We start from the raw sequence: 27,122 nt of genomic DNA, 5'->3' as shown, positions 1-27,122 counted from the left end.
TTCTGTCTGCCACATTTTTTTAACCGATTCTTCCAATTTGTCTAAGTCCTGCTGCAATTTTATTGCTTCCTCAGCACTACCTACCCCTCCACCTATCTTGTATTATCTGAAAACTTTGCCACAAAGCCACCAATTCCATGATCTGAATCATTGATAAACAATGTGAAAAGTAGTGGTCCCAATACTGACCTCTGAGGAACACCACTAGTCAGCAGCAGCCAACCAGAAAAGGCCCATTTTATTCCCACTTGCTGCCTCCTGCCTGTCAGCCATTCCGCTGTCCATGTACCTTTCCTATAACGCCATAGGATTTTATCTTGTTAAGCAGCCTCATGTATGGCACCTGATCAAACGCCTTCTGAAAATCCGAAGAAATGATATCCACTGCCTCTCCTTTGTCCACCCTGTATTGTTACTTCCTCAAAAAACTCTAATAGATTTGTCAGGCAAGATTTCCCTTACAGAAACCATGCTGATTTTGACTTCAATCTAAAACCAGTGTATTATGCTTAAACATGGGACTACGATGGGACGAGGGAGGATTTAGCCTGTGTAGACTGGGAACATAGGCTATATGGTAGGACGGTTAAGAAACAGTGGAAGACTTTCAAAGAGATTTTTCACGGTGCTCAACAAAAGTATCTTCCAGTTAAAAACAAGGACAGTAAGAGTGGGGAGAGCCAACCTTGGATAACTAAGAAAATAAGGAAGGCATCAAACTAAAAGCTTGTGCGTACAAAGTCGCCGAGTGTCGTGGGAGACTGAAAGATTGGGACAACTTTAAAAAGTAACAAAGAATCACTAAGCGAGCAAGGGAAGCTTGATTATGAAAATAACCTAGCATAAAATATAAAAATTAATTGTAAGCATTTTTACAATTATATAAAACGGTAAAGGTTGGCTAAAGTGAATGTGGGTCCCTTGGAGGACGAGAAGGGGGTATTGATATTGGGTAATGAGGAAATGGCAGAGGCTTTGAATGACTAATTTGTGTTAGTCTTCACAGTGGAGGACACATGTAACATGCCAGAGAGAGATGTTATGGATGCGACGGGAGTTGAGGACTTCAATATAATAGCTAACCCTAAAGAGGTAGTGCTGAGCAAACTTGTGGGCCTAAAGATAGACAAGTCCCCTGGTCCTGATGGAATGCATCCCAAGATAGCAAAAGAAATGGCAGAAGTTATAGGAGAGCTTTGGTAATAATTTATCATTGGACTCTGGGTAGGTCCCGGCAGAGTAGAAGATGGTGAATGTCATGGCACTGTTCAACAAAGAATGTAGGCAAAAGGGAGGTAACTATAGGTCAGTTAATTTAACATCTGTCATTGGGAAAATGCTTGAAGCTATCATTAAAGAAGAAATAGCGAGGCATCTGGAAAGAAATGGATCCATCAGGCAGATGCAGCATGGATTCAGCAAAGGCAGGTCCTGTTTGACAAACTTACTGGAGTTCTCTGAGGATATAATGAGTGCAGTGGATAGAGGGGAACAGATGGATGTTATTTGCTTGGATTTCCAGAAGGCATTTGATAAGGTGCTGCATAAAGGACTTATCCATAAGATAAGGATGCGTAGAGTTGGGGTGATATATTTGCATGGATAGAGGGTTGGTTCACTAACAGAAAGCAGAGAGTTGGGGTACATGGGTATTACTCTGGTTGGCAATCAGTGGTGAACGGTGTGCCACAGGGGTCACTGCTGGGCCCACAACTGTTCACGATATACATTCATGATCTGGAAGAGGGGCCAAGTGTAGTGTATGTAATTTTGCTGATGTTACTAGTGTAAGGGGGTTTCGACTTTTATGTTACTGCAGAGGCTAATCAAAATGGCGTCTTTGTTATGTTAATGTGGGGAATGCAGCTTTGTTGTGTTAAATGCTGAGAAAGTTTGCGTTAGCAGCTTGTTTTGGTTTAGAGTGTGATAAGAGGATACTATTAACCAATTGGGATAGTTGTTATGCTTTTGGTGTATTTGAAGATACTGTATGCGCGGGGTTTTGGGGCAGAAGGCGGGAGATTGAGACAGAGGATGGACGAGGTTCTGAGATGTCCATTAACGGGGTTGGACCCCGAGGAGGGTGTTCGGCGAGGAGACAGAAACGGACTCGTGTGGAGCGTCTGGTCGACCACCGTTGGTGGTCCCAGGCGGCCGGTCGAGGTGGTCCGAGGGGTCGCAGGGTGAAGAAGAAGGTCCTCGAGCGCCAACTGTTTTGTGCACGAAGAGATCGAACTTTGATAAGTGTGGCACCTTTTATTTTCCTTTTATATTTTATTCTCTCTTAATTATATAGTTCCAGTAATATCTATAAACTGAAAATCATTTAATTGCATCTGGTGTATTGCCTGTTATTTGGGCGGGGTGGGGTACCTCACACAGCATCCACACAAACTCATTACCCAGTTTGGCGGGGCCGAGGCTGTTTCCCGAGACAACAGTGAGCTGAGCGACCCTGAGGGTGGCCAGGGGGGTTACACTAAATTGAGTGGAAAAGCAGATTGTGCAGAAGATGCAGAGAGTCTGCAGAGAGATATAAATAGGTTAAATGAGTAGGCAAGGGCTTGGCAAATGAGTACAATGCTGGTAGATGCAAGTTTATCCACTTCGGAAGGAAAAATGAAAGAACAGATTATTATTTAAATGGTGAAAGATTGCAGCACGCTGCTGTGCAGAGGGACTTGGGAGTGCTTGTGCATGAATCACAAAAGGTTGGTTTGCAAGTGCAGGAGGCTATCAAGAAGGCAAGTGGAATGTTAGCCTTCATTGTGAGAGGGGTTGAATTTAAGAGCAGGAAGGTTATGCTGCAATTGTACAGGGTACTGGTGAGGCTGCACCAGGAGTACTGTGTGCAGTTCTGGTCTCCTTACTTGAGGAAAAATATACTGGCTTTGGAGGCAGTGCAAAGGAGGTTCCAGAGATGAGGGGATTAGACTATGGGGAGAGTTTGAGTCACCTGGGACTGTACTTTCTGGAATTCAGAAGAATGAGAGGAGATCTTATACAAACATAAAATTATGAAAGGGATAGATAAGATAGATGCAGAAAATTTGTTTCCACTGATAGGTGAGACTAGAACTAGGTGATATAGCCTCAAGATTCGGGGGAGTAGATTTTGGATGAAAATGAGGAGGAACTGCTTTTCCCAAAGAGTAGTGAATCTTTGGAATTCTCTGCCCAGTGATGCAGTGGAGGCTACCTCTGTAAATATACTTAAGACAGGGTTGTATAGATTTTTGCATCGTAGGGAAATTAAGGGTTATGGAGAAAAGGCAGGTGGGTGGAGATAAGCCCATAGCCAGACCAGCCATGATCTTATTGAATGGCGGAGCGGGCTCAGTGGGCCAGAAAGTCTACTCCTGCTCCTATTTCTTATGTTCGTATGACTTATTTTATCATTAGTGGCCAAGTACCTTGAAACCTCATCTTTAATAATAGGCCAACACTTTCCCAACCATTGAGATTCAGCTAACTAGCCTATAATTGCCTTTGTTGTGTCTTCCTCCCTTCTTAAAGTGTGGAGAGACATTTGCAATCTTGCAGTGCTCCAGGGATGAATATTGGTATGGGAGAAAGCAACTGGTATATGGAGAGGGAGAAATGGAAAGAGACAGTGCAAGAGTGAGAGAGTAAAGAGAGAAAGAGAGAGAGAGAGAGAGAAGAGAAAAGGAGAGTGAAAGACAGGAACGGAGAGAGCGGATTGGAAAGAGGGTTAGAGATAAGGAGGGAGAGGGTTCACGGGAAAGGAATTGAGAAGTAAAGGAGAATAGTGATGGGCAAACGAACATGGTGTGGATCTGGGGCCTTCACTGCATGGTAGTGTGAGAGAGAGTGAGCAAGCGAGACAGAGAACACGAGTGCACGCACTGTGTGTGTGTCTGTCTGTGTCTACGCTCCAGCTGTGCCCTGACCAAAGTTTTAAACAGTTGCAAAATGACCTCCGATGCATGAACGCAAGTGTTCCGTATGCTTTCTTTACCACCCATATTTCTTCTTCACTGGAATACATCTCCACTGAGATTAACAGTACACTTTAAACATCCTTTCAATATTCATCTTTTAAAATTTATTTTCTTTCCATCTCCCTCATTTCCCTCTCCACTTCGGCACACTCCAATTATTGAACCTTTTTAAAGTCTGTTTCTTTTAGCCTCAGGTTAGTCAATCTCAAACTGAATCTGAAACACACATCCATGTTGTCAACGCTTTTCCTCACAGGCGATAGAAGCAACACGTGATCACTTGAGCCCTGCACGTCAGGGAGGGAGTGGCATGTGTGCACACGCCGGGGTCCTTGTCTCTACATGCCCTGCTGCACGCTTGGGCAGGTGAGTATGCACAGACAAATACATACAGATACACAGACCAGGGTGTTTCAACTTGATTCATCAAACATGGACCAGAGTAGATGGAGAAGACTGTTCCTTCCCCATACAGATACATACCCACAATCCCTAACCTAGAAGTCACTAGGTCCCATGGAAGGCTCCGGTGTGGTAAAAGATCTGGACTCGGGGCCACTGCCCAGCTCGGGGAGAACCTTCATGGAGAAATCAATGGCGGTCAGCCGCTGTGTGAAGGCTCCCAGAGAGATTACATTGATGTGAGGACTGAGGTAAAGGGGTAAGTTATCCTGAGTGATTCCACCACTGGCTTCGATCAACAGCCCCGGGAACTCTTCTTTCAGGGCCCTGGCTGCTTCCTGCAATTCCTGTGTGGAGAAGTAGAGGTCAGCACTGAGTTCTAAATGTCCCTTCTACTACTTAATCCCTCTTTTGTGAATAACCTGCCCCTTTACATCTTTCTCCTCTCACTAGTGTTCTCATACTTGGGGGAAAGTAATTGTGACCACCCAATTGATCTTTGCCGCTCAGATAAACTCATCGACCTCCTTAGCTCTAGGGAAAACTGTCAGATGTAATTCAGTTGCTGTATCTCAAGCTCTGCAGTCCCAGTAATGTTCTGTATTTCTGCACCCTCTCCAACTGAATCACATCCTTCCTATAGCTGCACAGCCAGAACTACACATAATACTCCCTGCAGTCCCAGCAGCATACTGTACAGCAAGTGCAGGATTTCACAACTTCTGTACTGAGTCCTGAGTCCACTGTCCGATGAAAGCAAGCATGCAGCATCACTATGAGACAGGCTCACTCATGCACACACTCAGTCACATGGGCACTCTCACATGCAATCACAGAGACACACACACACACACACACACACACACACACACAGGAAGAAACGTAGCACTGACCGCAAGTCCCACCGACCTGTGGAGGAAAGTTATCCAGCATCACGATGTCAGATCCAGCCAGAGCAGCCTGGCGTGCCTCATCCAGTGAGCGAGCCTCCACCTCAATCTTGTTATAGATGCCTGCGATCACCCGGGCTTGTTTCACTCCCTGGGAACGCCGAGGAGAGGACAGTTTGTTGGGTGCCCAGTCCAGCTCACATCTCCCCTCTCCCACTAGTTATGGATGAGCTCAACTGCCTGTAAACTAGTGACTACTCATTCCTGCTCCATGTCACAGCAACACCCTTGGTTGTGTACCTCTCCATCTGACCACTGTTACCCAAGTAGAGGGAACACCTAGAACCCTGCAGCAGGGGGAATGGAACCATCCAGCCCCAGGCTACCCCAGTAGCGAGTAACATCAACCTGGTTTTCTGGATAACGCTTGCTATCCCACGTTTCTAGGTAACAATATTTCCTCCGGTAGGTTATTCATGTTACAGACAAACATCCTACCCCTGGTTACCAGGGCAAGGAATAGGATCTGCCAGCCCCTACCTAGTTACCCACTTAACCAACCACAGCCTCCCAAGATTACCTGGGCAGAGTCTACCAGCCACAGGTCCCCATTACTTGCAACTTAAGGTGCTGCCTACCCTGTTAACCGAGGTGATAAGAAACATGTCCCCTTAGCTAACATGGTAAACATGGCACCTGCATCTCACCATTCTGAATATTTTTATGTGTATGATAAGTTTTTATCTGCAAGTTGAGAGGGATAAGGGCAGATCAGAAGTATCAGTATTGCAGTTGAACAAAGGAGGCTATGGAGCCATGAGGGAGGAGCTGGCCAAAGTTGACTGGTCGGATATCCTAGTAGAAAAGACAGTGGAACAGCAATGGCAGGTATTCTTGGGAATAATGCACAAGGTGCAAAATCAGTTCATCCCCCAGAGAAGGAAGGATTCAAAGGGGGAAAGTGGCCACAGTGGTTGACAAAGGAAGTCAGAGATAGCATAGCATTAAAAAAGAAGTATAACAGAGCTAAGATGAGTGGGAAGACGGATGATTGGGAAATTTTTAAGGAGCAACAGAACTTAACTAAAAAGGCAATATGGGGAGAAAAAATGAGGTATGAACGCAAGCTAGCTAGGAATATAAAGGAGGATAGCAAAAGTTTTTTTAGGTATGTGAAAAGAAGGAAGATAGTTAAGAACAATGTTGGGCCCTTGAAGAATGAATTGGGAGAAATTGTTATGGGAAACAGAGAAATGGCAGACGAATTTAATAAGTACTTTGGATCTGTCTTCACAGGGAAGACACAAGCAATCTCCCGGCTGTATGGATGGATCAAGGACATAGGGTAACAGAGGAACTGAAACAGATTGACATTAGGAAGGAAAGGTGATGAGTAGACTGATGGGACTGAAGGCTAACAAATCCCCAGGTCCAGATGGTCTGCATCCTAGGGTTCTAAAGGAGGTGGCTCTGGAAATTGCAGATGCATTGGTGATCATTTTCCAATGTTCCTTAGATTCAGGATCAGTTCCTGATGATTGGCGAATGGCTAATGTTATCCCACTTTTTAAGAAAGGAGGGAGGGAGAAAACAGAGAACTATCACCCTGTTAGCCTAACATCAGTAGTGGGGAAGATGCTAGAGTCCATTATTAAAGATGAAATAGCGGCATATCTTGATAGCACTGATAGGATTGGGCCAAGCCAGCATGGATTTACCAAAGGCAAATCATGCTTGACTAATCTTTTGGAGTTTTTCGAGGATGTAACCAGGAAGATAGACGCTGGAGATCCAGTGGATGTGGTGTACCTTGACTTTCAGAAGGCATTTAATAAGGTACCACATAGGAGATTGGTGGGTAAAATCAGAGCTCATGGCATTGAGGGGAGGATATTGACGTGGATAGAAAACTGGTTGGCAGATAGAGAGCAAAGGGTAGCAGTGAATGGGTGTTTCTCGGAATGGCAGGTGGTGACTAGTGGGGTGCCACAGGGCTCGGTATTGGGACCACAGCTGTTTACGATTTACATCAATGATTTAGAGGAAGGCATTGTGAATAACATCAGCAAGTTTGCTGATGATACTAAGCTGGGTGGCAGTGTGACATGTGATGAGGATGTTAGGAGAATTCAAGGTGACTTTGATAGGCTGGGTGAGTGGGCAGAAACTTGGCAGATGGCGTTTAATGTGAATAAGTGTGAGGTTATTCACTTTGGGAGCAAGAACAGGAAGGCAGATTATTATCTGAACAGTGTGGAGTTAGGTAAGGGAGAAATACAAGGAGATCTAGGAGTACTTGTTCATCAGTCTCTGAAGGTGAATGAGCAAGTGCAGCAGGCAGTGAAGAAGGCTAATGGAATGTTGGCCTTTATTACAAAGGGAATTGAGTACAAGAGCAAGGAAATCCTTTTGCATTTGTACAGGGCCTTGGTGAGACCACACCTGGAGTATTGTGTGCAGTTTTGGTCTCCAGGGTTAAGGAAGAACCTCCTGGCTGTGGAGGAGGTGCAGCGTAGGTTCACTAGATTAATTCCTGGGATGTCCGGACTGTCTTACGCAGAGAGGTTAGAGAAACTGGACTTGTACACGCTGGAATTAAGGAGATTGCGGGGGGATCTGATTGAGACATATAAGATTATTAAGGGGTTGGACAAGATAGAGGCAGGAATTATGTTCCTGATGCTGGGAGAGTCCAGTACCAGAGGGCATGGTTTAAGAATAAGGGGTAGGTCATTTAGGACAGAGTTGAGGAGGAACTTCTTCTCTCAGAGAGTTGTGGAGGTGTGGAACGCGCTGCCTCAGAAGGCAGTGGAGGCCAATTCTCTGGATGCTTTCAAGAAGGAGCTAGATAGGTATCTTATGGATAGGGGAATCAAGGGTTATGGGGACAAGGCAGGGACCAGGTATTGATAGTAGATGATCAGCCATGATCTCAGAATGGCGGTGCAGGCTCGAAGGGCCGAATGGTCTGCTTCTGCACCTATTGTCTATTTTACATTCTCACTCCCTCCCCAGGGGAAAAACAGCATAAATCCCATTACCAGGGAAATAATGCATTCTGTTCCTGGTTACCTAGGCATCCTCTTACACAGACCACAGTTACAGAGAAAACTATCCTTCCTGAGCCCAATTGCCCAGCAACAAACTACCTAGGCTCCAGTTAGAGTGGAAACAACAGCCACACCCCATGCATAGTCAGATAACCAACCCCCTAGTCCCCAAGCAACAGCCGGTGACCTTGTTACCCAGGCAACCAAGCACTTATTTGTAAGTAAACAAGGATACAAACCCAGCTTTTGGTCATCATGCCTAGACTCCAGTACAAAGGCAAAACAACCAGTCCCCCTACTAGTTAAACAGTCACCCATTTAATCCTGAGTAACCTAGAATACACCAGACTTTGTTACCGAAGCAACCAAACACACAGTCACCACTTAACACCCATCACCAGTTACCTTAGCAATGTCGCCGACCACCACCATGTGGTTGTCCTTGAGCATGATCAGGTCTCCAAGGCTGTAACGGTGGGTATCCACTCCGCCCACTACCATGGCATGCTTCTCCACCAGCCGAAAGCCAGGGGTAGTCTTGCGGGTGCCTGCCAGCCGCCCACCCCAACCTAGGGAGTACACTAGCTCTTGGGCAGAGCGGCAGGAGGTAGCAATCCCACTGGCTCGTCCAAGAACATTGAGGGCAACTCTCTCGGCCAGCAGCAGGGCCCGTGCCGGGCCCCAGATATGGGCCACAGTGCAGACAGGCTCCAGGTGCTCCCCGTCCCGTTTCAGCCAGTGGAATCGACAACCAGTCTCCTGGAAGATGGCCTGAGCGAAGGGCGAACCAGCCAACACCCCGGGAGACTTGAGAAGGACGGCGGCTCCCACTGACCTTTCCCCCACTACAGCCCCTGCCCAGTCCAGCTGGTGAGAGTCCTCCAGCAACCACTGGCGTGCTAAGCTGCGCAGGGAATGAGGCGGCAAGAGATGAGCTGGGTCCGTCATTGTTTCCATGGTTGGTAAACTCTGCGAAGTGTGGAGATAAGGAGGATTAGAGGGTGTTGGCATTTTGTGGAAGTCGATGATTGGGAACCAGATGTGTTTTATGGGTGAATGGAGGGAGAGGGAGAACTAAAAGGGGGTGGGAGATAAGGAGCAGGCAACCTGTGTACCTCCAGGTACAGAGGGAGAGGGCAGGTTAAAGGATTTGGCATCAGCGCAGGAGCTCTGGGATGTTTTCCCGGGTAGAGGAAGTGAGATAGGATGGAGATGGTGGTAGTTACTGAAGAGGCCGAGCTGTGTAAGCTGGATACAGCATGGATGAGAGGAATAATGGTTATCGGGAGTGGGTGCTTTGTATTTAATATTTCAATAATATTTGAGTAATCTTATATATGTATTGTTTGATTAAGCATCACTTGCTTAAATAATTAATTATAAGTTGTATGTAAAATTATGTAAATTGCATACGTCATCATGCTAACAAGCGATATTGCACACCTCGCTTGAAGTAAAGATGAAGTACATCTGTATTCCTGGGTCTTCCTTTGAATTAATTTAATGTTACAGGAGCATAGAAAACCTACAGCACAATACAGACCTTTCAGCCCACAAAGCTGTGCCGAACATGTCCTTACCTTTGAACTACCCGGGCTTACCCATAGCCCTCCATTTTTCTAAGCTCCATGTATCCATCCAGGAGTCTCTTAAAAGACCCTGTCATTTCCGCCTCCACCACCCTGCCAGCAGCCCATTCCACACACTCACCACTCTCTGCAAAAAAAACTTACCCGTGACATTTCCTGTGTACCAACTTCCAAGCACCTTAAAACCATGCTGTTTTGTGCTAGTCATTTCAGCCCTGGGAAAAAGCCTCTGACTATCCACACAATCAATGCCTTTCATTATCTTGTACACCTCTATCAGGTCACCTCCGATCCTCCGTCGCTCCAAGGAGAAAAGGCAGAGTTCACTCAACTTATTCTCATAAGGCATGCTCCCCAATCCAGGCAACATCCTTGTAAATGTCCTCTGCACCCTTTCTATGGTTTCCACGTCTTTCCTGTGGTGAGGTGACCAGAACTGAGCACAGTACTCCAAGTGGGGCCTGACCAGAGTCCTATATAGCTGCAACATTACCTCTTGGCTCTTAAACTCAACTCCACGATTGATGAAGGCCAATGCATCGTATGCCCTCTAAACCACAGAATCAACCTGTGTAGCAGCTTTGAGTGTCCTATGGACTCGGACCCCAAGATCCGTCTGATCCTCCACACTGCCAAGAGTCTTGCCATTAATGCTATATTCTACCATCATATTTGACCTACCAAAATGAACTACCTCACATATATCTGGGTTGAACTCCATCTGCCACTTCTCCGGCCAGTTTTGCATCCTATCAATGTCCCGCTGTAACCTCCACACTATCCACAACACCCCCAAACTTTGTGTCATCAGCAAATTTACAAACCCATCTCTCCAGTTCGTCATCCAGGTCATTTATAAAAATCACAAAGAGTAGGGGTCCCAGAACAGATCCCTGAGGCACACCACTGGTCACCGGCCTCCATGCAGAATATGACCCATCTACAACCACTCTTTGTCTTCTGTGGGCAAGCCAGTTCTGGATCCACAAAGTAATGTCCCCTTGGATCTTATGCCTCCTTACTTTCTCAATAAGCCTTGCATGGGGTACCTTATCAAATGCCTTGCTAAAATCCATATACACTGCATCTACAACCCTAACCTTCATCAGTATTTAGTCACATCCTCAAAAAATTCAATCAGGCTCGTAAGGCACGACCTGCCCTTGACAAAGCCAGGCTGACTATTCCTAATCATATTATGCCTCTCCAAATGCTCATAAATCCTGCCTCTCAGGATCTTCTCCATCAACTTACCAATCACTGAAGTAAGACTCACTGGTCTATAATTTCCTGGGCTATCCCTACTCCCTTTCTTATATAAGGGAACAACATCTACAGCCCTCCAATCCTTTGGAACCTCTCCCGTCCTCACTGATGATGCAAAGATCATTGCCAGAGGCTCAGCAATCTCCTCCCTCGTCTCCCACAATAGCCTGGGGTATATCCCACCCAGTCCCAGTGACTTATCCAACTTGATGCTCTCCAAAAGCTCCAGGACATCCTCTACCTTAATATCTACATGCTCAAGCTCTTCAGTCCACTGCAAGTCATCCCTACAATTGCCAAGATCCTTTTCCATAGTGGATACTGAAGCAAAGTATCCATTAAGTACCTCTGCTATCTCCTCCGGTTCCATACACACTTTTCCACTGTCACACTTGATTGGTCCTATTCTCTCATCTCTTATCCTTTTGCTCTTTACATACTTGTAGAATGCCTTGGGATTTTCCTTAATCCTGTCCGCCAAGGCCTTCTCATGGCCCCTTCTGGCTCTCCTAATTTCATTCTTAATCTCCTTCCTGCTAGCCTTATAATCTTCTAGAGCTCTATCATTACCTAGTTTTTTGAACCTTTTGTAAGCTCTTCTTTTCTTCTTCACTAGATTTACAACAGCCTTTGTACACCACGGTTCCTGTACCCTACCATCCTTTCCCTGTCTCATTGGAACGTATCTACGCAGAACCTCACAAAAATATCCCCTGAACATTTGCCACATTTCTTCCGTATATTTCCCTGAGAATATCTGTTTCCAATTTATGCTTCCAAAGTTCCTTCCTGATAGCCTCACATTTTTCCTTACTCCAATTAAACATTTCCCTAACTTGTCTGTTCCTTTCCCTCTCCAATGCTATGGTAAAGGAGATAGAATTGTGATCACTATCTCCAAAATGCTCTCCCACTGAGAGACCTGACACCTGACCAGGTTCATTTCCCAATACCAGATCAAGTAGGCTTATCTACATATGGTGTCAAGAAACCTTCCCAAGCACACCTAACAAACTCCACCCCATCTATATCCTTCACTCTAGGGAGATGCCAATCAATATTTGGGAAATTAAAATCTCCCACCCTGTTATTATTATTCCTTTCCAGAATCTGTCTCCCTATCTGCTCCTTGATGTCCCTGTTACTATTGGGTGGTCTATAAAAAAAACACCCAGTAGAGTTATTGACCCCTTCCTGTTCCTAACTTCCACCCATAGAGACTCCGTAGACAACCCCTCCATGACTTCCTCCTTTTCTGCAGTCATGACACTATCTCTGATCAACAGTGCCATGCCCCCACCTCTTTTGCCTCCCTCCCTGTCCTTTCTGAAACATCTAAAACTTGGCACTTGAAGTAGTCATTCCTGTCCCTGCAGAATCCAAGTCCCTGTAATGCCACAACATCATAGCTCCAGGTGCTGATCCACTCTCTAAGCTCATCCGCTTTATTCATAATACTCCTCATATTAAAATAGACACATCTCAAACCATCAGTCCGAGCACGTACCTTCTCTATCACCTGCCTATCCTCCCTTTCGCACTGTCTCCAAGCTTTCTATATTTGTGAGCCAACCTCCCTTTCCTCTGTCACTTCAGTTCAGTTCCCACCCCCCAGCAATTCTAGTTTAAGCTCTCCCCAATAGCCTTTGGAAGTTACAAAACATAACAATAGGAATTACTGATATGACCCACCTGTGTTTCCCTTGTACATGGGGAGAGGGAGAAGAGTCAGATGGGATGGGAGATGGTTAGGGGAACACAGGCATGACTTCTGGATTCAGAGGGAAGAGGGAAGATTTGACAGTTCGGAGACATTGAGAGGACTCTGGTTGTGTATCCTGAGTACAGTTGGGCGAGTGTGATGGTTAGAGGTGGAAGTTAGTAATGGGTCTAGATTCTGCATGATGTGTATCTGTGGCAGAGTCAGAGAGCGCAGGAAAGTGCCAAGAGTCGCGGTTACACTATGAGAGGGGGAGTTTGAATTCAGGGTGAGGGGCAGGGGTTTGTCAGAGTCAGGTGAGAGGTGATGGAGGGTCAGCATCTAGATGAGGGAGAGTGAGGTGGGGTGTGGGAGATCATGGTCAGGATGGAAGAGGGGCAGTCAGATTCAGGATTAGGTGACGGGGAAGCAGTATGGGTTTGGGGTGTGTGCGAAAGAAGAATATTTAGGATGGGAGGACAGGGCTTCATGAGTCAGGTGAGGGAGAGTCAGCATCTAGATGTCTAGATGAGGGGGAATGAGGGGGAATTGAAGTTGGGTCATGGCTGTTACAGAGAGGGAGAGAAAAAGTCGGGTTCAGAGAGAGATTGAGTGCAGAGACAGAGAGAGAGAAATGTGAAATAGATGCAAGAAGAACAACTGATTGAGTAATGAGGGAGAGGCGAGGGATGAAAGATCAACATGGAGGGGAGAGCAGTCTCAGGGGACTCACCTCACATCGAACTGCAGTGTCTGGGCTCAGACTCTGGAACTCCCTTTAAGGTCCCCTCTTTGCTCCTGCTCATGATTATGCCTCTACCTCTGTACCCTCACTCTGTACCTCAATTATGTTCTCTAATTTATTTATTTATTGAGATACAATACGGAATAAATCCTTCTGGCCCTTTGAGCCGTGCCACCCTGTAAATCCTCATTTAACCCTAGCTAACCACAAGACAATTTACAATGACCTATTAACTGACTAACCTGTCAGTCCTGAATGCAAGGAATCCTAAAACATCTCTTTCGGTCCACCCCTGACACTCTCTCTGATCCAGACATTCTCTCTCTCAAGTTCAAAACTCTCTTTCTAAGGATTCCCAGCAACCCATCTGCTCTCTCTCTCACTTTCTAACACTGATTCTCTCGAACTCTCTCATTTGCTCTGTCTAACACACATACAGTGTTGGCGCGTGGCCAAGTGGTTAAGGCGTCGGTCTAGTGATCTGAAGGTCACTAGTTCAAGCCTGAGGCAGCATGTTGTGTCCTTGAGCAAGGCACTTAACCACACATTGCTCTGCGAAAACACCAGTGCCAAGCTGTATCGGCCCTAGTGCCCTTCCCTTGGACAACATCGGTGCCGTGGAGAGGGGAGACTTGCAGCATTGTCAACCTCCAGTCTTCCATACAACCTTGCTCAGGCCTATGCCCTGGAAACCTTCCAAGGCGCAACTCCATGGTCTCACGAGACTAACTACTACTACTACTACGTCGACTCAGGCCTAGGGGGCCGGCGTCGGGCACAATGACGGACTCTCCACTTCTCCCTCTCCCTCATCAGTGTGTTCAGTTCATCTACATTAGCTGCGCTGCTGTCTTCTAGGAGCATGTTGACTATAGTCTTGGGATGATGCCCAAGGTTCATCTTCCCATGCTTGGCCTCCCATATGATGTCTAGACCGGCAGGTAGCTCGGGATGTCGTAGACAGTGCCCCATTAGTTGCAGTCTTCTCGCCTCGATTTTAATGAAGAGCATCGGTAGGTTGTTATAGAGCTCAACGTTCATCATGTGCTGTTGCCAACTCATGTCAAGAGCCATCCGGAGCATTCATGTACAGCAACCATCTAGAGACTTTCACATCGTCTTGGTGAGTGTCCACGTTTCGCATCCGTATGTGAGAATGGACTCTATGACTGCTATGAAAATCCTCTTTTTAAGAAGAATCTCTTTGCCACCTGTGACCAACTGAAGGAAGAGGAACTAGCTGAGAGGATTAGAGAGATAGAAACAGCTAATGAAGACATGCAGCATGGAGAAGCATGGCGCCTAGTCAATGAGATCAGTAGACAGAAGAAGTCCCCATTAGGTCAAATAAGTGGTAAAACAGCAGAGGACTGTATCCTGACATGATTTACCCACTTCAAGAAACTGCTGGGAAGCCCTCCAATGATCACAGAAGAAGAAGAGGACATACCCATGATACTAATGCAAGTTGACATTGATGACAGCCCATTCACCATTGAGGAACTGAAGAAGGACAAATATGCACTCAAACAGGGCAGGAGTGCTTGACCAGATGGGATACCACCAGATGTCCTGAAGAACTGCGACCTGGACAACATCTTGCTGGACATGTGTAATACGGCATTGATGAAAGGCGACAAACCAGAACAGTGGTCACTCTCAAACATTATCCCAGTCGCCAAGTCTGGATCCCTCACGAAGACAGATAACTACCGCGGTATCAGCTTGACCTGCATCTTAGCAAAGTTATACAGTCGGATGATCTTAAACAGGATTCGCACCACCATTGACCCTAAGCTAAGATTCAATCAGAACGGTTTTCGGCAGAAGCACACAACAGTAATGCAAATACTTGCTCTCCGTAGGATCATCGAGGAAGTCAAGAAGAACAACCTACAAGCCGTGCTTACTTACATCGATTTTCGCAAAGCTTTTGACTCCATTCACCAAGGTAAAATGCTGAAGATCCTGAAAGCTTACGGAGTGCCAGACCATCTACTGAGAGCAATAGAGTCCAGCTATACCAAAACCATGGAGAAAGTTGTATCACCAGACGGAGAAACAGCAGTGTTCGAGCTCTGAGCTGGTGTGCTACAAGGAGACACTCTGGCACCCTACATCTTTATAATCGTGCTTGATTACGCTCTGTGACAAGTTACCAAAGATCATGACAAGCTTGGTTTTACCATAAAACCAGGGTGAAACCAAAAGGGTCAGACCAGTTATGCTCACAGATCTCGATTTTGCAGATGACATAGTCCTGCTCTCTGACCAGATGGAGGAAGCACAGCCCCTACTGACAGAAGTGGAAATAGACTCCAACAAAGCTGGACTTCACCTACACACTAAAAAGACAGAGTACATGGTGTTTAATTGCGACGAAGGTACTCTCAAGACCGTAGAGAATGATACCATTAAGAAAGTCTTTGACTACAAGTACCTCGGGTCAAGAATGATGAGTTCGGAGAAGGACATAAAGATACGGAAGGCGCTGGCGTGGAGGGCTATGAATGACATGAAAGAAATCTGGAAGTCGAACCTGACAGGAGGGCTTAAAAAGAGGATTCATGAGACTAACGGATGCCTATAAAAACACACACACACGCCTCTCTCCTCACTGACTCTCTCGTATCTGGACTCCACCTCTATCTTTGTGTGTTAGTTCTTGCACCACACTGTCACAGACAAACACTGCCCTGTTGATAAGAAAAGGTTACAAAAGACCATGACACATCAGAGCACAATTAGAGCATTCAGTCCATGTCATTTGTTCCATCATCTGATTGATTTATTATCCCTCTCAATTTCATTCTCATTTGCCGTATCATTTGACACCCTTTACTAATCAAGAACCTATCACCCCCCACTCTCTTTCAAAGTGTCTGCAAACACACCTGCCAGTTGTTTCATGCAAATCCTGAGTACCCACCCTGGGATGCTGTCCGGTCGCGCAGCCTTGCGGCTGTCCACTGTCTGGAAACACCTGCGTACTTCAGCCTCGGAGATGACCAAGGTGCCGGTCACTTCAGCGGCTCTCCTCGCGGGCTCAGCGTTGGCAACATTGAACTGAGCATAAAAATGATTCAGCTCATCTGGGAGAGGCAGCAATGTTGGAAATACCACTGTGTTTAGCTTTGAAGTCTGCGATGATGTGCAGACCCTGCCATAAGCTGTGCGTGTTGTTGGTGGAGAGTTGTGCCTGGATCTTGTTCCTGTATTGTCTTTTCACTGTCTTGATGACTTCGCTTAGATTGTAGCTGCATTTCTTGAGTTCTTGTTGGTTACCGGCAGCGTAAGCTCTGTCTCGCGTGGTTAGTGCAGCACGCACGGAACTGTTGATCCAGGGTTTCTGGATTGGATAGACCCTGACCGATTTTTGGGGGACATCGTCCTCAATGCACTTCTGGATGAAGCTCCTGACCCCTTCTGTGAACTCAGAGACATCCTTATCACAAAAGACATTCCACAGGATGTCATCAAAGCAGTCCTGTAGCATGGAGATCAATTGGTCGGACCAACAGTGGATGGTTTTAACTATGGCCACCTCTTGTTTCACCTTCTGCCTGTAAATGGGCAGAAACAAGATGGAGGGATGATCTGACTTCCCAAACGGCGGACAGAGGAGCACTTTGTAAGAGTTGCGGAAAATATGGTGCAGACAGCCCAGCGCATCTGTAGATGTGAACTTCCCACTATTCAGGATATTTACAGAGATAGGTGTGTGAAAGGGCCAAAGGATCATTGGAGACCTGAGTCACCCCAACCACAAACTGTTCCAGCTGCTACCATCCAGGAAATAGTACCACAGCATTAAAGCCAGAACCAAAAGGCTCCAGGATAGCTTCTTCCACCAGGCCATCAGGCTGATTAATTCACGCTGATATAATTGTATTTTTATGCTATATTGACTGTCCTGTTGTACATACTATTTATTACAAATTACTATCAATTGCACATTGCACATTTGGACAGAGACGTAACAAAGATTTTTACTCATGTATGTGAAGGACATAAGAAATAAAGTCAATTCAGTTATGTTAATTCAGATATGTTCTACATATAGACAATGATGGACTGCATTGATATTTGTGACAATGAATTCCACAGATTCACCAGCCTGTGGCTAAGGGAATTGCTCGCTATATTCACAGTTTGTGCCCTCTAGCCTGTGACTCCCCCACTTTTGGTAGCCACTCAATATCCACTCATTCAAGACCTCTCAGTACTCAAAAGGTTTTAATGAGATTCCACCACTCCCATAACCCAACACCTCTCAGCCCCACCACTCAACCCTTTGTACTCCAGCAAGTATGGGCCCAGAGCCATCAAACACCCCTCATACATTCACCCTTTCATTCTTGGAATCATTCTCATGAAAATTCTCTTGACCCTATCCAATGCCAGCAGATTATTTCTTAAATAATTTCTAAAACTTTTCACAATACTCCAAATGTTGCACGAGTTGTGTCTGATAAATCTGCAGCATTACATCCATGTTTTTATATTTTAGTCCTCTCTTAATTAATCTAATTTTGCAATTGGCTTCCTTACTATGACTCAACCAGCAAGTTAACCTTTGGGAAAGCTGCACTAGTCCTCCCCAGTCCATTTGGACCTTTGATTTCTGAATTTGCTCCATTTAGAAAATAGTTTCCACCTTTATTCCTACTACCAAAGTGTATGAGCATACAATGTTGTGCCAACCATGTAACCTACTCCAGAAACTGCCTTGAATTTCCCTACCACAAAGCCCTCCATTTTTCTAAGTTCCATGTACCTATCAAAGAGTTTCTTAAAAGATCCTATTGTATCTGCCTCTACCACTGTTGCTAGCAGCACATTCCATGCACCCACCACTCTCTGCGTGGAAAGCTTACCTCTGCCATCCCCCTTGTACCTACTTCCAAGCACCGTAAAACTATGCTGCATCATGTTAACCATTTCAGCCCTGGGAAAAAGCCTCGGGCTATCCACATGTTCATTGTCTCTCATCATCTTATACACCTCCATCGGGTCACCTCTCATCCTCTCTCACTGCACGGAGAAAAGGCCAAGTATACTCAACCTATTCTCATAAGCATGCTCTCCAATCCAGGCAACATCCTTGTAAATCTTCTCTGCACTCTCTCTATAGTATCCACATCCTTCCTGTAGTGAGGTGACCAGAACTGAACACAGTACTCCGTGGTGTCTAACTAAAATCTTATGGAGCTGTAACATTCCCTCACGGCTCTGGAACTCAGTCCCATTGTTGATGAAGGCCAACACACCATTCGTCTTCTTAACAACACTGTCAACCTACGCAGAAGCTTTGTGTGTCCTATGGACACGGACACCAAGATCTCGCTGATCCTCCACACTGCCAAGAGTCTTACCATTAATACAGTATTATATTCTGTCTTGAAACTTGACCTACCGAAATGAACCACTTCACACTTATCTGGGTTGAACTCCATCTGCCACTTCTCAGCCCAATTCTTCATCCTATTGATGTCACGCCGTAAACTTTGACAATCCTCCAGACTATCCACAACACTGCCAACTTTTGTATCATCAGCAGTCTTACTAACCCACCCTTCTGCTTCCTCATCCAGGTCATTTATAAAAATCACAAAGAGGAGGGGTCCCAGAACAGGGCCCTGCAGAACACCACTGGTCACCGTCCTCCATGCAGAATACGAACCATCTAAACCACCCTTTGTCTTCTGTGGTCAAGCCAATTCTGGTTCCACAAAGCAAGGTCTCCTTGAATTTTATGCCTCATTATTTTCTGATTGAGCCTCACATGGGAAGCCTTATCAAATGCCTTACTGAAATCCATATACACTACATCCACTGCACTACCTTATCAATACTGCTACTTATTTCTATTTGCAATAGCACAATTTGTTGTCTTCTTATAATTACTATCATAAGATTTGCTGATCATGTCTGCAGGAAAGTGAATCTCAGGACATGGTGACAGTATGTGGTGACATATATGTACTCTGATAATGCAATTTCTTTTGAATTTAATTCCAACAGATTTGACAGGCAAGATTTCCCCTCAAGGAAACCACGTGAATTTCGGCCTATTTTATCGTGTGTCTCCAAGTACCCCATAACCTCGTAGACTATAATGACATTGTGAAAAGCTGACATCTTGCCAGCTACTGATGTCAGGCTAACTGTCTTATAATTTCCTGCCTTTTGGTCCTTCCCCTCTTCTGAAGTGGGTGACATTTGGAATTTTCCAGTCCTCCGGAACCATTTCAGAATCCAGTAATTCTTGTAAAATCACAACTAATGCATCTACAATCTCTTCAGCCATCTCTTTGATAAAAGTGGGGTGGAGTCCATCCGGTCCTCTCTCTCTCTCAACACTCAATTCCCTCTTGAACTTCATCTCTCCAACCCCTCCTCTGCCTCTCTATCTCCGTCTTTGAAATGATGCAGAGTTGGTTTCAACATTTAAGAGAAATTTGGATAGAAACATGGATGGGAGGGGTATGGAGAGCTGTAGTCCAGGTGTAGGTCAATGGGACTAGGCAAATTAATATTTTGGCACAGAGTAGATGGGTTGAAGGGCCTCTTTCTGTGCTGTAGTACTCTTCAACTACGAAGTTGGGAGTGATGCCTTGATAAGCCAGACATTCCCCCTCACCCAGAGGCCCCAAGTCCTCAAGCCTCTTTTCTGGGAACAGAGGAGGGAAAAGGAGTGTGAGAAGGAGGCTGGACTGCAAAGAAATTGGTAGGAGAGTGAGGGAGGGATAGAGAGAAACAGAAGGAAGGAATGGAGAGTGATATAAAGTGAGAGGGACAGAGAAAGAAACAGTCAGCAAAGATGATGATAGAGAACTAAAGAGGAGAAGTAAAGAGAGGCACACACAAAGCAAATGACCAAAGAGAAACAACACAGATGGAAGGTGCGGAAGTTAGTATGTGTGTGTCCCCAGGGCCTGATGGGATATACCCCAGGTTATTGAGAGAGGCAAGAGAAGAGATTAACCAATATCTTTGTATCCTCTCTAGCCACATGTGAGTTCCCAGTTCCCGGAGGACTGGTGGATAGCTAAAGTTGTTCCATCATTCAAGAAGGGAGCAAGGGATAATCCTGGAAAGAGTAGACTGGTGAGTCTCAAGTCCGTGATATAGTGAAGTTTGAAGAAGAGACAGTACACCGTTAAGGACAAGATCTTTAACAGTGTTAAAGAGCAGAGGGATCTTGGGGTCCAAGTTCATAGCTCCTTGAAAGTGGCTCCACAGATTGATAGTGCGATTAAGAAGGCATAGAGTCATAGAGAAGTACAGCACAGAAAGAGGCCCTTCAGCCCATCTGGTCTATGTCAAAAACTGTTTTGCAGCAGAAACTGAAGAAGAGAACTGATAGAACTTTATAAGATTATGAGAGGCATAGATAGAATAGACAGACAGCATCTTTTTCCTAGAGTTGAAATACATATTATTAGGGATAATGCATTTAAAGTGAAAGGGAATAATCGTGAGGCAAGTTTGTTTTTTTAAAAAAAACAGTTTGACTGGTGAGTGCCTGGAATGCACTGCCTAGGTACTGGTAGAGAGACGAGAAAATTTCAAGGGAGACAGATAGCCACATGAATGTGAGGGAAATGGAAGGATATGGACATTTTGTAAGCAAAAATGATTAGTGTATTTCACTATTTAATTACTAATTTAATTGGTTTGGCACAACATGTGGGCTGAAGGGTCTGTTCCTGAGCTATACTGTTCTAATCACAACCCTCAACCATCAAATGCTCCTTATATGTCCACCCTTTCACTCCTGGGATCATTCTTGTGAATCTCACTTAACCCAAACAAATGCCACGACATTCTTTCTGAGATTAATGGGCTTAAAGCTGCCTCAATACTTCAGATACAGTCTCACTGATGCTTAACGTTACATTTCTCCCTTTCTTTCCCCCTCACTCTAACCCTGATTGCCTCTGAAATATTGACACACTACAGCCCCTACTCTGCCTCGGTGTGTGAAGTATTGACATAGTTAAGCACTGCACTGATGATATGGAGAGTGTAAACAGTCCTTGATGTCCACAGACAACTTCTGAAACAGTGAGAGAAAGATTCCTGAAGATTCCCAAATGAGCCCTCCAGCCTTTGCAGTGGGAATTCCAATCCTCTGTCCTGGGAGCAGGGTGATAGGAATGTGTGAGTGAGGGGGGAGGGAGCAGTTCCAAAGAAAGGGGCTGAAATTGGTGAGAGCATGAGAGAAACAAGGAAAAGAGGGAGGTGGAGAGTTATACCCCTGTCTAATCTGTAATCACTCTCCCCCCGCCCCCCGTGTGTGCGCACCTCACTCTCCTTTGCTGTCTCTCTCTCTTTACAGTAATTCTCTCAAGATCTCTTTCTTCCTCGCTGACTTACCCGGACTCTGTCTCAGACTCAATTCCCTGTTGAACCTCATCTCCCATGACACACTTCAACCTACTTCGCCTCTCTATCTCTATCTACGCAATGTTGCACCACACTACCACAGATAAACATTGCTTTGGTGATAAACAGAGGGTAAATGCTGTCTTCTTTGTGTCCAGTCAGCTTCTAAAACAGTATCAGCTGAGAGAAAGATTCTCAGACGATCCTAGACCTCCTCCCCTCCACAGGGTATTCGAATTATTTGTCCTTGGAATAGGGAAGAATGAGAAACATAGAAATTTACAGCACTTTACAGGCCCTTTGGCCCACAATGTTGTGCCGACCAAGTAACCTACTCCAGAAACTGCCTAGAATTCCTTACTGCATAGCCCTCTATTTTTCTAAGATCCATGTACCTATCTAAGAGTCTCTTAAAAGACCCTATTGTATCCACCTCCACCACCATCACTGGCAGTGCATTGCATGCACCCACCACTCTTTGTGTGTGAAACCTACCTCTGAAATCCCCCCTGTACCTACTTCCAAGCACCTTAAAACTATGCCCCCTTGTATTAACCATTTCAGCTCTGGCTATCCACACGATTAATGCCTCTTATCATCTTATATACCTCTATCAGATCACCTCTCATCCTCCATTGCTTCAAGGAGAAAAGGCCAAGTTCATTCAACCTATTCTCATAAGGCATGCTCTCTAATCCAGGCAACATCCTTGTACATCTCCTCTACACTCTCTCTATAGTCTCCACATCCTTCCTGTAGTGAGATGACTAGAATTGAACGTAGTACTCTGTGGGATCTAACTAAGATCTAAGGAGAGTTGAATGAGGGGTGAAAGAGTAGGGCATGCGTGGGAACCAGAAATCATGAGACCAGGAGAGAAAGAGAGTATGACAACGAGGAAGCAAGTGGGCAGACGGGAGAGTCAGGCCAAAAGTGAAAGCTAAACAGGAAGAAAGAAGAGAAACAAGAGAGAAGAGAGAAGTGGAGCGGAATTCAAGGAAGGGAGGAGTGGGGGAATTAGAAAGACTAAAAGGAAGAGTGACAGATAGAAAAGGAGAGGAAGCAGTCAGATTAAGAAAGCAAGCGAAGGAGGTACAAAGAATGAGTGAAACACTCCTCTCTGACCCTTATGTTCTTTCCCTAACACCAACAATGTCTCATTTTTATTCTTTCTCTTCACCCCATTTGTCAACTGACTCTTGAACCCCGACACACCACAACCTCCTACTCTGCCTCGCTACAAGAGAACAAAGAGGCAGACACAGAGAGACAGAGAAAAATAAAGTGGTGCACTAAACCACCATAGATAAACATTGCACTGGTGATATGGATACAGTGGCATGCACACCCCTGGTCAAAATCTCTGTTACTGTGAATAGCAAAGCAAGTAGAAGATGAACTGATCTCCAAAAGTCATAAAGTTAAAGATGAAACATTCTTTTCAACATTTTAAGCAAGATTAATGTACAGTATTATTTTTGTTTTGTACAATTTTAGAGTGGAAAAAAAGGAAAGGAGCACCATGCAAAAGTTTGGGCACCCTAAGAGATTTGAGCTCTCAGATAACTTTTACCAAGGTCTCAGACCTTAATTAGCTTGTTAGGGCTATGACTTGTTCATAATCGTTATTAGGAAAGGCCAGGTGATGCAAATTTCAAAACCTTATAAATATCCTGACTCCTCAAACCTTGTCCCAACCATCAGCAGCCATGGGCTCCTCTAAGCAGCTGCCTAGCGCTCTGAAAATTAAAATAAATGATGCCCACAAAGCAGGCGAAGGCTATAAGAAGATAGCAAAGCATTTTCAGGTAGTCGTTTCCTCAGTTCATAAAGAAATTAAGAAATGGCAGTTAACAGGAATGGTGGAAGTCAGGTTGAGGTCTGGAAGACCAAGAAAACTTTCTGAGAGAACTGATCATAGGATTGCTAGAAAGGCAAGTCAAAACCTCCGTTTGATTGCAAAAGACTTTCAGGAAGATTTAGCAGGCTCTGGAGTGGTGGTGCATGGTTCTACTGTGCAGCGACACCTGCACAAATATGACCTTCATGGAAGAGTCATCAGAAGAAAACCATTCCAGCATCCTCACCACAAAATTCAGCCACAGAAGTTTGCAAAGGAACATCCAAAAAAGCCTGATGCAATTTGGAAACAAGTCCTGTGGACTGATGAAGTTAAAATAGAACTTTTTGGCTGCAATGAACAAAGGTATGTTTGGAGAAAAAAGGGTGCAGAATTTCACGAAGAGAACACCTCTCCAACTGTTAATCACGGGGGTGGATCAATCATGTTTTGGGATTGTGTTGCAGCCAGTGGCACAGAGAACATTTCACTGGTAGAGGGAAGAATGAATTCAATTAAATACCAGCAAATTCTAGAAGCAAACATCACACTGTCTGTAAAAAAGCTGAAGATGAAAAGAGGATGGCTTCTACAACAGGATAGTGATCCTAAACACACCTTAAAATCCACAATGGACTACCTCAAGAGGCGCAAGCTGAAGGTTTTGTCATGGCCCTCACAATCCCCTGACCTAAACATCATAGAAAATCTGTGGATAGACCTCAAAAGAGCAGTGCATGCAAGACGGCCAAAGAATCTCACAGAACTAGAAGCCTTTTGCAAGGAAGAATGGGTGAAAATCCCCCAAACAAGAATTGAAAGACTCTTAGCTGGCTACAGAAAGCATTTACAAGCTGTGATACTTGCCAAAGGGGGTGTTACTAAGTACTGACCATGCAGGGTGCCCAAACTTTTGCTTCGGGCCCTTTCCCTTTTTTGTTATTTTGAAACTGTAAAAGATGGAAATAAAAAAGTAATCTTGCTTAAAATATTAAAGATATGTGTCATCTTTAACTTTATGCCTTTTGTAAATCAGGTCATCTTTTACTCGCTTAGCTATTCACAGTAACAGAGATTTTGACCAGGTGTGCCCAAACTTTTGCATGCCACTGTATGTAAAGATCCAGGATAAACTTCTGAGGCTGTTTTGCCTGAGGGAAATATTCCCAGAAGAGTTCAGATCTAATCCTTAACATTGGGAATTCCAATCCTCTGTCCTAGAAGTAAGTGTGTGGGGCATGCAAGTGAAGGGAGAGTGAGAGAGAAAGAGGAAAAATTAGAGGTATATCTCTGTCTAATCTGGAATCTCTCTTGTCTGTTTCTAACCTCAAATCTCGACTCTCTCTCACCTCTCTTTCCTTAGCCCTGATTTGTTCTCTTTATCCCTGACACTCTCTAACTCCTCCTCTGATTCCTCCCCAATCATAATTCCCTCCATTCTATCTCTATCTATGAAGTGTTGCACATTGCAGCTTAAATAAACACTGTCCCAGTGATAAGAGGGCAAAGGCCTTCTCTTCGCTGTGTCCACTGTCAATGATCGAGGCAGTGGCGACTGTGGGATTGATTCCAGGTTCAGTCAGATGGTCCTCCTCCCACAGAGAGCAATCGAGATTTCAATGCCCCTATTTCGGGAGAAGGATGTGGGGAGGAGGGGTGCGGGGTGTGGTGGAGGGGTTAGGAAGAAAGGAGTTAGGAGAATGAGGCTGAAATTGAGTGAGGTAGGATAGAGGAAGAGAAGCGAGGGTTCGTGGGTTCCAGGTATGCTGGGAAGGGAAGTGGAAAGTAGAAAGTGGAAGAAAGGTGGGGGTGGGGGTGGTGTGGGTGGAAATAGTGAGAAAGAGAAGGGTGAAAGAGAGAGATATAGTCCGAAAGAAGTAGGTCAGATAGGAGAAAGAATGCTGACAGAAAACAAAGAGAAGGAAATGGTCACATGCGGAGAACACAGAAACCCACTTTACATCCGACCACTGATTCCTGCCTTGTGTCCTGTAGCCTGGCTGTGTTCTCTAATTCCACTTCTCCTGCGGCCTCTAACCCTCTGATGTGGAATATAGCTGGGTCTAACACAGACTCTCTCTCACTCAATCTCTCCCTCTCCCCCCCCCCGCACCCTAGCCTCTCTGTAACGTTGCTTTTCTTTTTACTGCTTAACCATAACCATGACGCGGGGATGGGGGAAGGGCCGAAGAGGATTGAAGAGACACTCTGTACACCGAACTCACTTCGAAAACACTCTTCGCCTTCAAAGTTCAAAGTCCATTAATTATCAAAGTTAAACCTTGCTCTGTACCCTCACCATGTCCTCCAATTCCAGCTGTTCTCTGGTTTCTAATCATCTAACCTGGAACATACCTCTCTGTCCAACACGGACTGTCTGCTGCTTTCACCCCATCTCTTCCCCTCTTTAAAACAGATTCGCTTGAAAGCTCTCTTCCGTGCTCTGACTAAACCCCTCTATCGTCCTAAACATGAATATCTGCATCCCTGTCACCACGACTCACCGAATAGCTCTCTACTCGCGATACGCTCTCGAACCTCTCTACCGTTACACTCTCCGAGCACAACTCTCCGTTGGTGAAGTGTTGCGCCATATTACCATAGATAAACACTGCTCCGATGATTAGGAGAGTGTCTGCTCTGCGAATAAATAAATCCCAGAGGAGCCCGGATCTCCTCTCCGGAACTGCAATCCACTGAGCCAGGGAGAGGAGAGTAGGGGAGTGTGAGTGAGGGATCAGAGAGTAGCGCAAGAATAAGGGCCAGAGAGGGAGAGAATGTAGGGCGGAAAGTGGGAGACTGCGAGAATGGCGGCAAAAGAGGAGAAAAACGAGGAGAGAATGTGAAAATTAGGGTGAGAGGAGTTAAAGAAATTGAATGGGACTGGGCGAGAGAGCGAAAACGGAGTGGGACAGATTGAGCTAATCTCATTGGGTGAGCAGGCCTGTGAAAGACACGGTGATGGAAAATGGGGGAAGCGAATTTGGAAGGGCGGGAGAGGAGAGTGAACGGGTCATAACTCACCTCGCACTGCACGAAAGGCTCCCGATTCCGGCAGTGTAAGCTCTCTTTATACCCGACTCACAACCCTCCCACTAACTCCTCCTACTCGTGCTGAACCGTGACAGCAGGCTCAAATTTCTCTTCTGACACGCCCTAAAACCTGAAACATACATCACCCTGCCCTGTGAACGATTCTCGTTCTCTCTTGCTAAAGCAAACTCTCTCCATCTTACACCCGTCCTTTACCCCTCTAGTCTCACTCTTTCTGTTTTCCCCCACCCCAGT

The 27,122-nt window shown here is 45.4% G+C and overlaps 1 protein-coding gene across 2 annotated transcripts; it reads right to left on the bottom strand.

The window, feature by feature from the left end:
• Nucleotides 1–4,043: 4,043 nt before the first annotated feature.
• Nucleotides 4,044–26,914, bottom strand: LOC140204702 (nicotinate-nucleotide pyrophosphorylase [carboxylating]-like). 2 transcript variants are annotated; one of them, XM_072271391.1, is made up of 4 exons: nt 26,859–26,914; nt 8,710–9,273; nt 5,274–5,405; nt 4,044–4,711 (listed from the first exon to the last, which is right to left on the bottom strand). In XM_072271391.1, the coding sequence occupies exons 2-4, from the start codon at nt 9,259–9,261 to the stop codon at nt 4,460–4,462; spliced, it is 936 nt and encodes a 311-aa protein (XP_072127492.1). In that variant the 5' UTR covers nt 9,262–9,273; nt 26,859–26,914; the 3' UTR covers nt 4,044–4,459. The 2 variants fall into 2 exon arrangements, with proteins under 2 accessions (XP_072127492.1, XP_072127491.1); XM_072271390.1 differs by lacking the exon at nt 26,859–26,914 and having other exon boundaries at nt 8,710–9,315.
• Nucleotides 26,915–27,122: the final 208 nt, after the last annotated feature.

Source organism: Mobula birostris, chromosome 11, assembly GCF_030028105.1.
Source record: "Mobula birostris isolate sMobBir1 chromosome 11, sMobBir1.hap1, whole genome shotgun sequence".
NCBI classification, from domain to species: Eukaryota; Metazoa; Chordata; class Chondrichthyes; order Myliobatiformes; family Myliobatidae; genus Mobula; species Mobula birostris.
The sequence above is the reverse complement of the archived record's forward strand: the minus strand, read 5'-3'. Positions and strand labels throughout refer to the sequence as shown.